The sequence below is a fragment of the Eschscholzia californica genome, unplaced genomic scaffold, assembly GCF_041429995.1.
Source record: "Eschscholzia californica isolate CP2 unplaced genomic scaffold, dmEscCali1.0.p SCAF_2, whole genome shotgun sequence".
Lineage (NCBI taxonomy): Eukaryota > Viridiplantae > Streptophyta > Magnoliopsida > Ranunculales > Papaveraceae > Eschscholzia > Eschscholzia californica.
Window position 1 is genome coordinate 38,651,685 of NW_028238309.1, and position 11,659 is coordinate 38,663,343.

The window sequence follows — 11,659 nt, forward strand, 5'->3', positions numbered from 1 at the left end:
TGAGAACGTTGTTGGGTAGCTTCAACATGCCTACATGCCTTATTTTGTGGAATATTTAATCAAACTACTGTTGCGATGGGATCTCGAGAGAGAGAGAGAGAGAGAGAGAGAGAGAGAGAGTAGACTCTTTGGCAACACAAAAATATAAAATAAAGGGGGACTCTATATGCACCCTGGGTTACTGCTTTTGGGTCTCCTGATTACTGCTTTTGGCAGCCTTTTCGGCCTACTTTAAACACAAATGGGGCGCTAAAAGTAAATAACAGGGGGCCTTTAGAATGTTTCTTAAAAGAACCTCCCATAACATTGTAATTACGATGGTTCCATTTTTTTTTGTTGAAGAGAGTGCCCACAGACACCCTTAACTACAATTAATATCTAGATTCATCGACATCCTCGAATTTCAAAGTCGCTGCGACCGATGAAGACGTCCCCATTTCGCCAATTTGTCTGCGATCAAATTTAGATTTTTCGACACATAGGTGAATTTAGTACCCTTGAAAGTAAAAATAATCGCTCCAAAGTTGACCAACAGTTTTCCAGTTTGCCAATCGATCGCCTGTCCCTTGTTGTTGAGATGATTAATAAGATTGAGGTTGTCACTTTCGATGTGGATATATTCGATCTTAGCATCAGCTGCCCATTGAATCGCATTCAGCATTGCACGACCTTCACATTCTTCTGCTGTCTGTCCTCTAGTCATGTCAGCCTTGGCCACTATAAAGTCACCTTTTTCATCATGTAGAATCCACCCTATACCTGCTGGTTCCGTGCATGTTTTGAAAGATGGATCAACATTGAATTTGAGGAATGGTACTACTGGTGGTAACCACACTGCTTTAGTAGGTTCTTTCTTGCTTTGCTGCTTTATCGAGATGGTCGTTGAATATTGTTTGATCATTTGTATAACCTGCATAGGATTAGTTTCTTTTGAAGAGAACATTTTTCACATCTCACCTTCCATATAAACCACATTATTTTCGTCATCATCGTCATGTTATCCACATCCATAGTTTTCCAGTACAGAATTCACTCCATGATATTGTTAAAATTATCAAGAAGGATTCCAAAATACAGCCAAATAGTGCGAGCAAAGTGGCAATGTAGAAACAGATGGGTAGTCGTTTCCTTGCTATCACAGAAAAGACAATTATACAAATTTCCTATATATCTGCCAATTTTATTTCTAACTGGTAAGCTATTAGTACAGCATTTCCACAGGAATAGTTTAATTCTAGGAATGGTAGGAATTTTCCAAATGAAGCTCCATTCCGTCAGTTCATGATCATTATAGTTGGTTCTTAAATGAGTATAAATAGACTTTATAGTAAATTTACCTGCATTGGTAAGGGTCCAGATCATCGTATCCTCCGCATCTGGTTGAATGTTGATACTAAGGATAGCTCTACCAACCTCATTATCAAAATAGAGATTTAATAAGTTCACATTCCATTGAGTGCCCATAATAAGATCTGCCACCTTATCAAAGGGGCAATTGTACCGATTCTGAAGCGGTGGTTTATGATTAGGAATCCAAAAATCTTCCCAAATATTAATGTTAGTACCTTTATTAACGTCCCAAAAAATGAGATTATTAACCTTAGGCATAATTGCCACCAAAGATTTCCAGGTCCACGAGTGAGCAGGTTTAGCCGCTGAAGGTTTTGGGCTTTTGGGAAAATATTTAGCTTTTAGGAGTTGAGCCCACGGAGCATCTGGGAATTTGAGGAGCCTCCAAATAAGTTTGCTGAGGAAAGCTTCATTGTCCATGATCGGGTTTCGAAAACAAAGGCCGCCGAATTTCCGTGGCCGGCAAATAGCCGCCCTTTTGATGGTGTGAATAGTTTTGGTTTTTCCCCACCAAAAGGACCTTTGAATGGTCTCCATGCGGTTGCTGATGCCTTTAGGAAGGGCAAAGCATTGCATCTGGTATCGGGGAACGGCCGCTGTGATAGTCGAAATGACTATAGAGCGACCAACTTGCGAGAGAAGATTAGTCTGCCATTTGGACAGTTTATGCTGAATTTGATCAAGCAGTGAAGAGAAAGCCTGTTTTTTCTTGGCTCCAATGAATAATTTGGTGCCTAAGTATTTATCAAGAGAAGAAGCTTGTTGGACTTTCAGAGATTTGATGATCATACGCTTGAATTTATGATGAGTATTCTTGGTGAAGAATATGGTGGATTTGTTGTAATTAATAACCTGACCAGAGACCTCACTAAAAGTTTTGAGGATGAGAAGCAGATTGCTGATATTATCAAGAGAGTTCTGACCGAAGATGAGGCAGTCATCCGCGAAGAGAAGATGATTGATAGTAACCTTAGACCGAGGTATGGTAATTCCAATGAATTTATAGGGGCTGTCAGGAGAATCCAATAAACGACTCAGGTCCATCGCCAGAGTGAACAGAAATAGAGATAGCGGGTCCCCTTGCCTAATCCCTCTGGTAACATTAAAGGAAGGACCCGGACGTCCGTTGATCAGGACTGCCATGGTGGAAGTGGAGATACAAGTATGAATAAGCCTGATCCAATGCTCATCAAAACCAAGGTTGACCATAATCGATTCAAGAAAAGACCATTCCACACGGTCGAAGGCTTTAGACATATCAAGCTTCAGCCCAAAGTAGCTTTTCGACCCTCTTTTAGTACGGTAGGTGTGGGACAATTCTTGACTATGATGATGTTATCAGTAATTTGTCTGCCCGGAACATACGCTGCTTGGAAAGGCGAAATGATATCAGGAAGGATTCTCAAAAGCACTCGATCAAACTGCTATAAGCCCACGAAGCAATGAGCAGGCGGCCCAACAGTTAGAACCTTTATAGGCGCCGAAATCTCTATCCGCACCCAGCCTATTAACGCCGTTAATGTGCTGACATTCCCACTCGGTTTTCCATCTCTAATCGAACCTAAGACCTTTCTCACTTATCTTCTTTCTCAAATCTCACATAGAATCTACCTCTCTTTTTCTCATTCTATATGATCCAACACACATGACCTATTTACTTGAAGAAATTATATGAATATTTTTTCTCTTAATTTGATGTTTGAATGATTTAGGACGTGAATAAAACATAATAACATGTTGAGAATGTCTCTCTCTCTCTCTCTCTCTCTCTCTCTCTCTCTCTCTCGTTCTATCCCCTAACCGTTTTCATTAAAACTTTACCAGTTTGTGGTTGATTCTCCGGCGAAGGGTTCTCCCTTCGCCGGATCCCTTTACTTTTCTTTTATAATAAATAGCTTTTCTGTTTTGATTGGTCTTGTAGGGCCTATTTTGTTAATCTATAGGATCTTTTTGTTGTTTTCGTATTGCTTCCGGTTTGAGTGTTTGATCATAGAAAACTACTTGGTGCTTCTTCAACATTCCACAACTCTCTTCATTTACAGAGAAATCTCAGATTAAACATGATTACGATTAGAGATTAAAATTTTGCAGTCGTGGGAAATAGATATTAGAGATCGGGTGAGACTCAAGTTTCAGATTACATGGAGGAAGATGCTGACCTAACAATGGTTCTTTGTTCATGTTTTTTGTTCTTTGTTTCACGGAGGAAGATGCTGGACTGACTATGGGAGATGGATCCCGACCGACGGTCGATGGAAGTTTTCCGATCACTCTAGTCCGTGGTGGAGAAACGGTTACAAACTTTGACCCACTCAAAGTTAGTTACTCAACCAAGGGCATTATGGTGGTAATGGGTCATGAACTCATGATAGTGGTGGAATCACTAAAGTCACATGGAAACTAAAATGCCTCCTCCATATGTAGTGGGCATAGGGTTACTTCTTTGTGCTATGTTGTTTCTTTTAACTTCTAATTGTATTCCATCTTGGCTTTGCCTAATCAATGAAGTTATCAGATTCCAAAAAAAAAAAACATGTTGAGAATGCATTCTTCTATGATTTCGAGTAATTTGGAGTATTTATAGTGATAAAAGATGTAGAAAATATTTTACCCTAAAAACCTAATGGACAAACTGGACAAGTCCGTTCTTAACTATTCTTGAGTGATAATATATGCCTCCCTACTTGATAGGCCAATGTATTTTTTTTTGTTGAAATGTGAAATATTATTAAGCCACAAGAGTACTATTACAATACATATCCACTAGAAAGTAAGGTACATTTTTCTAAGTCTTCCATCTATTCTTCTTGCGTGCCCATTTAGCTAGCTTGTCCGCTTGAATATTGAGAACCCTATTTGTATGATTGAATTTGACGTTGTCAAGTCTATTTCGGATTTCTTTGATTTTTCGGATGTGGATCATCGACTGCCATAGGATCTTGTGCCTCGGGCTTCTCAGGTGATGGATTAGGTTTATATTATCGCTTTCAACTATGATTGCCTTGTGATTATTTTCCTCTGTCCAAGTGAGCCCATGAAGTATAGTAATTGCCTCACCTTGAGAGGCCAATGTTACCATTAAAAAATAAAATAGTTTTTTAAATAAAAAAGAGCTACTAACTGAAATAGTTATTTGTGAATTACATATTCAAATCATATTGATGCAGTATACAAAACTATATAATATCGGGTATAAGGGTGAACAAAGGTTGGCATAGTGTCAGGCCAAGGCATTGCGTGCAGGGCCCAGTAGGGTGTCAGGGTCAGGGCACTGAAGGATATAGTCCTTCGGTCTGAAGGAGATGTCCTTCCGAAGGAATGTCCTTCGACCAAGATGGCAATGCATACAACTTGTCAGTTAGGATAACGATGACTTTATCCGGAAGATCATCTAGTCCGGTCCAATTAGGGCTCGTAATGCTTAGCTAGAAGCCGCTTACGATCGTCGAATCACTTCGGTAATCCGCGACTAACATAGACCGGATCCTACAACGGGTTACACCAAAGTGTGGTAGCTTGATCTGAGACAGTTGACTCATGGGAGCTTGCCTATAGATGGATATGATCCAGTCTGATAGTGCCAAAAAGATAGAAAGAATCGGGCTCGAAAGAGGAACCCGAAAAGGTGAAAAAACCCACTTATGGGGTGTCCTGATCAAGCCCATGAGAGAGTTAATCAGGACCGACCATAAGAGTAGGGAGGGCTGGCCAGGTCGAGCCCATTAGTGAGCTTAAGTGGCCAGCCACACACTAATTAGGGGAAACCATAATTTTAGTCAGAAAGAGTTCTGACGTGTTTATCTTTTCAGGGACTCTTATGGAAACCTAATTGGACCCAAATTCTAATTAGAGTTTCTCTATTTCAGGGTCATTAGAGGACAAAAAAAGGGTTTGATTTTATCAAGAGAAAACTTCATCCTCTCACAATATACAGCTAAGTGGAGAAAGAGGGTTTTAGAGAAAAAGCTCCCAATCTATCTGTGGAGTCAAAAAAAGAATGATTCTTCTTCTCAACCTTCAATCGAGTCCTAACTGACATAAAAAGAAGGGAGATCAAGTTATTTACTCGGGTGTCTCAAGTAGAAGAGCTACATATGAAACTCTCATCTTCTTCGGGATAAAGTTATTGGAATCTAGTTTGTGGGAAAGGGAATCCAGGTATTCTTTTTTCAGTTTCAAGTTCATTATTAGTTCATGCATATGATCTTGATAAACTAGTGTTAATCATATGATGATTGAGATTCCGCTTACAACATTAGTTAGATGATTATGTGTATTAGATACAAACAAATCCCTAGAGTGGTGGCATCACGAGCCGTTTGCATGTAACTAGTTTTGGCTAGAACGAATTAGATTCAAACTTGATTTATTAGATAGATTAGTTTGAATAGAGATTTGGACATGTTTTGATTAGTTTGATTTAGATTTATTCATAATCAAAACACATATTTGAAAGGTTTTCAATGCGTAGAATCATTAGATTTTGAGTTTTTTGAAAAGAATTTTCCAAAACGTATCTAATGGATTATAGATTTTGAAAAACAAGTTTCAAAATCATGAGTTTTGGTGATGAAAATCAGTGTAAACAGCAGTTTTCTGGTTGTAAACAACAGTTTTCTAGGTGAAAACAACAGTTTTCCGGATGAAAACAGCAACAATGGAGTTTGGAAGGAGAAAAATGGGCAAAATAGAAGTTTATATTTTGCCGGACTGCTCAAGACGCCACCTAGGACGCGTCTGACCAGCCGCGACCAGCTCAAGACGCCACCTAGGACGCGTCTGACCAGCCGCGACCAGCTCGGGACGCATCCCAGTCCATCTCGGACAAGGATCCCGAGGGATCCGCGTCCGAGCATATTTGGTCGCGTCTAAGACGCGACCGACTATGCCGACGCGTCTGGCAAACCTAAGTCATCTCGGACTTGGAGTCCGAGATGATCTAGGATGCGAAAGTCTCGGTCTAGGATTGAGACCCCGACCATGCTCCCAGACGCGTCTAGAGCGTCCTAACTTCTCGAACTTCTTGTCCGAGAAGGTTATAACTCGGTCAGACGCGTCCAGGACGGGTCTGAAGCACTAAGACACGTCTAAGGTTGAGGGACGCGTCTAAGCCTATGAACCGACACGTTTGGAACGTGCCGTTCCGGTCCGACCAGTGCTAGGCCTTGGTCCTAGACTTGTCATGGGGCAACCCGGGCTAGTCAAGGGGACTGTTGACCAAGTTTGACTTGGGTCTTTCGAGTATGACTCGGGCCTTAATCCGAGTGGGAGGTCTTGACTTTTCTTCTTCCGATTTCAACCAATTTTCCCGAAATCGACACGGGCCATCCGAGGGCCTAAACGAAGTTTTTCCTTGAAACGATTTTAGAAATCATTAAGAAAGAAACATAACGTGTCATTAGTTCATATTTTACGAAAATAAACCTAAAAGCCCGTTAGACATAGAGATGTCACAATTTCCCACAAATAGCGAACTTAGAAACGAGACCCGACACGTTTGGAACGTGCCATTTCGGTCCGACCAGTGCTAGGCCTTGGTCCTAGACTTGTCATGGGGCAACCTGGGCTAGTCAAGGGGATTGTTGACCAAGTTTGACATGGGTCTTTCGAGTGTGACTCGGGCCTTAATCCGAGTGGGAGGTCTTGACTTTTCTTCTTTCGAATTCAACCAATTTTCCCGAAATCGACACCGGCCATCCGAGGGCCCAAACAGAATTTTTCCTTGAATCGATTTTAGAAATCATTAAGAAAGAAACATCACGTGTCATTGGTTCATATTTTACGAAAATAAACCTAAAAGCCCGTTAGACATAAAGATGTCACAATTTCCCACAAATAGCAAACTTAGAAACAAATCTAGGATACATACTTTAAATCATGAATGTCATATTTTGTATGTATGTACATGTGAATGCGTAGAATAGTATTGCCTTTAGATAAGTAATCGACTCTTGTTTCTAAGCAGTAAGCACAAGTGAATATGTGCCAAAATAATACTTAGAGTATAAGGTCATAGGATCCATTGATGAACCGAAGGAACCATAGGCGAACAAGAGATAAGCTAAGAGATTCGATCTTTTAGCAGCTATACTAGTAAATAATTAATTCCTTGCGCAAACTCACATAAACTTTACGTATTAAAGTCATGAATGGTTACGATAGAGTTCAGAGTAACGCATACTTGATAAATTACGTAAAAGTCCCCAAAAAGAATTTTGAGTAAAGCTTACCCAGAATAAGACACCTGCTGAGCCCTTATTCATTGATGGTGGAGGCATAAACTAGAGCACAATGACCAAGAGTACTTTGGAACAAATATTTTTTTTTATCAAAACCAAGGAATCACTATGAAGATCTTATAGGAAATAAACACAATCAAGCTGACTCCACCAAGCAACCTAAACAAAATCTAGCAACAGGTTTAGTCGTTTTTTGTCATATTAATGTTGTGTCTGACTGGGTCAGAGATCCGCCGCGATTACTGCAGAGCACTTATGACATAGTCAATTTTCGAGGCGTTATTTTCCTTATTCTTTAATGCTTCTGCCTGCAGAGGCATTTTCTCTTCATCTTCCATCTATAAATAGCTTGCTTCATGTTGACTCTTCTCAACTGAAAACTTTTTCTGAGTTGTTTTTTTTTTCTTGATATTTTCCTTCAATTTTATGATTTCTCTAACATGAGATTTTTATTTGAATTTCGTCTTGGGCTATCTGTTCTTCAAACTTCTTATAATGGAGGTGTTGAAAGGGAACGTCATTTCTTCTATCTCTTGTTCTTTTGGCGGGAGTCGGAGGCATTTCCATTTCAAGCACAAACTCTCTCTTTTTTCAAGAGCATCTGATAAGCGACCCTTTATTCATACTTTTCATGTATTTTCCCTATGCGGATCAAGCTATATGATTCTGTTACTTTCTATACAATTTCTTCTGTAATAGATGTTGATGTGATGAATAAAAACTCTCCTTTTTTTTTTTGTTGAATAGTCTTTCGTTTTTTTTATCTTGTTTTTCTCGGTAAACAAGGTATGCTTTAAAAAATGCTTTCTTTTCCGCCTTAGGAGTGAATTTCTGTTTGTTGAAATATTTTTCCCTTTTCAAAGTCATTCTGAAGAACACTTGCCCTCTGTCTTACCGCGACTGTTGGCACGGAGGTAACCGAGGCTTCTTCCTCAAGTCTTGTCATGATCGCGCGCACATTCTGCATCAATGGAAATATTATGAACCTCCTATCATGAATCATTTCTACCAGATCCTCGCAACCGCCAGTTTTGCTTCCTGGACAGAAAGATTTTGATTTCCGATTTGGGATCTGTTACATACGAGGAGCCGTTGTCTAAAGCCGCTTCTTCGTGCGACTTTCCCCCTACTGGTGGGGTTTTCGGCGAACCTCGATGAAATGAAAAGAGGGTCTCCTCCTGGGAGGCCGTCGCTTCGCTTCCAAGGAAGGCATTTTGCCTTGAAAAAAACTAAGAATTATTATAGCAAGCATGGGCTAGCAAAGATGGGCGAGAATGAGCAATGACTTGAGTTTTGTTCTGGAGTTTAAGCGGGGATAGCATTCGAGTATTAAGCAAAGTCGTTCTGCCCAACCATATGTTTTTTTTGCTGAGCCCTATCTTGCTCTATTAGTTTCCAGTTCATGACCTAACCGACCCTAACTCGTAGGTTCAAGTTCAAGTGACATACATGCCAGGGTTTTCTTGTTGCAAGTGACATGGACGACTACCAGTTGTGCTTCAGTTCATATCGCAAGCAACTAGAATCAGTGACTTGACATCGAAACCAGATTCTAATGCAATCATGGATTCTTCCTCATGAAGTGATTGGATGAACACTTGGTGAAGCTGCTGGGTCAGGGGCTTGCCTCCCCCGAATTGCTATAGCCAAATCATTATTGTTGACGCAGGGATCGTCTTTCCCTTTTTGGCTTCAAGCTCAGACTTTCATTTGAATATCAGTATGGTATATCTCTGGTACAATCACCCGATAGGGAGAGAAGAGAAGGAGAGTAGGCAGGGAAGGATGGGTTGAGGAACGAGCTCATACGATCAAGTTCTGTTCTTAATGTCTAAACTCTATATTTACCACAAACCACCCACAATCTTAGAGTCGTTGTTAGTTAATGTCTACCCCTTAGTGTTGTCACGATAACATGTCAAGTGTTCATGTTTATCATGGTTGCGTCTTTTCGCAAATCCCTACCACCACCAGCTCTTCAAAGATGACTGTCTCTTTTCTTCTGAAACACTTTATTTGGTGGCCAATACGCGGATAACTGTTTTTCTTATATGGACAACTATTTTTCGGGTCTAACTTGAGTCAACTATGTTTGACTTAATTGACTTCGAATTCATAAGGGGAAAACTCATAACTTCTAGGGTTTCCATAAATTGAGATTTGAGTATTCTAAAAACCTGCTTACTTCAGTCGGCAATGCTTTTCATCAAGAACTTACTTTTCTTCAAAAATTTCTTGCTCATCTTCTGAAAAGAAATCTTCAAGCAGTTCTTATGTTGGCATCTTCACCGCAGCAGTTATACTCTGGCAATTAGCCTCTGACTGATTCTCCTTCGCCTCCAGTTTGTTTAATTCCTTCTCACTAAGAACACTTTTCCAGTATAACAACGGCGGAATAATAAAAAACTAGAGAGAGAACAGATGAACATAACAATTATAAGGCGTTTTCTAACTTTCTCTCTCTAGCACTTGAATCCAACGTCTAAGAATATAATTTTATTGGCAACTCTTGAGTTAATTAATTTCAAAATTGAAATCCTCCCTCTGGAAAAAAGCTGCTCTAAAGTTTGATTTCACAGAACAAATTAATCATATTAAGAGGAAAACGAAAATTTCATGAACTGCAAAATTTGACCCCAATTTAATTACATTTGAATTCCCAATCTTTTCATGAACTGTTGCATCTACAACAAAATAAAAGGAGAACTTTTTTTCATGGTATGGCTGTTAAATCAGGCATTTCCGGCGTGATCATAAAACTCCGGTAATAATTTCGCCGGGGCAATTAGGTTTTCCATTTTTGTTCAATTGTATTTGTTTGTCCCCTTATTAAATATAAATCAATTTAATTGACTTGTATCGGGCCCAAAAATACTTGTCCGCATATGATATTTGGTTGTCCATATATTGGCCACCCTTTATTTCTTGATAGCCTTTCCGATAATCTCTTCAAAGACGGCTGCTCAAACTCTCGGTTTTTAGTCCATCTATCACCAGGCACATCCTAGGACTATGACGGAGGAAGAGTTCGGGTCCCTTTGTGAAGAGTTCTCAATTTGTGACAACTTTGAGCTTCTTCTTCTGAAGGATATATGTCCTTAAGGTCTGAAGGTATATACTTCCGAAAGAATGTCCTTCAATCAAGATGGAAATTCGTACGATTTGGATCATAAGATAATGATGACGTTATCTGGAAGATCAATCAACCTGGTTCAATTAGGAGTCGTAATGCTTAGCTAGAAGCCACTTACGATTGTCAGATCACTTCGGTTATCCGCGACTAAATAGACCGGATACTACAGCGAGCTACACATAAGAATGGTAACTTGAACAAAGAGAATAGACAGATAGGAACTAACATATTGATGGATATGATCTAGTCTGCTAGTGCTTAAAAGATTGAAAAGAATCGGGCTCGAAAAGGAAGCCCGCAAAATGAGCAAACCCCACTTTTGGGCCAACTAAGGAAATCCCTAGCCGGCCAAAAGAGGAGATTGGGCGGACAGACTAAGACCATTAAGGACTAGTCTGGCTGGTCACATGAAGGGGAAACCCTAATTAGGATTTTGGTCCTAATAGAGATTCCCAGTTTGAAGAGACTCTAACTAAATCTTATCTTTTCTGAGGGACTTCTAGGAATCCTTATTTGAGTAGAACTCTACTAAGGTATTGCCTATATAAGGACAACCTTAGAGTTCAGAAAAGGGTGTGGAATTTTCTCAGAAGAAAATCATCTCTCTCATATGATGGGCCTAAAAGGTTACCCTAAAAGGTCTCCACCCGCAAGTATACGGGCGTCAAGTAATAGTTCCGGTAAGACCGGTTCGTTCCTCAGAGACTAAGTTAAACTAATTCTAACCTTAAAACTATTGAGATTTAAAATTGGTTTTGATGGTGATAAAATAGAATTATAATATAAAACTCAAGAAAAATAAATAAATAAATAAATAAATATTTCGATATTCAGAAAAAGGGAACCTAGGGTTTTCGAATCCGTTTTCCTAACAATTCTAAGGACAAATTAATTTTGGTCTAATTCGATAGTTCTTTGTATAACTCAGGTTTTCAGT

The 11,659-nt window shown here is 39.6% G+C and overlaps 1 protein-coding gene across 1 annotated transcript; it reads right to left on the reverse strand.

The window, feature by feature from the left end:
* Window positions 1–403: 403 nt before the first annotated feature.
* Window positions 404–2,394, reverse strand: LOC147557762 (uncharacterized). The gene is made up of 3 exons (XM_086658930.1): window positions 1,338–2,394; window positions 1,076–1,128; window positions 404–910 (listed from the first exon to the last, which is right to left on the reverse strand). Exons 1-3 carry the CDS (start codon window positions 2,392–2,394, stop codon window positions 404–406), a joined length of 1,617 nt encoding a protein of 538 aa, XP_086515056.1.
* Window positions 2,395–11,659: the final 9,265 nt, after the last annotated feature.

Coding starts and splice junctions, on each gene's coding strand:
- LOC147557762 (XM_086658930.1), bottom strand. CDS start 2,394: ATGGACCTGAGTCGTTTATTGGATTCTCCTGACAGCCCCTATAAATTC. Junction 1,129..1,337: donor CTGGACCCTTACCAATGCAG/GTAAATTTACTA, acceptor TGTGATAGCAAG/GAAACGACTACCCATCTGTT. Junction 911..1,075: donor TTTGCTCGCACTATTTGGCT/GTATTTTGGAAT, acceptor AATCCTATGCAG/GTTATACAAATGATCAAACA.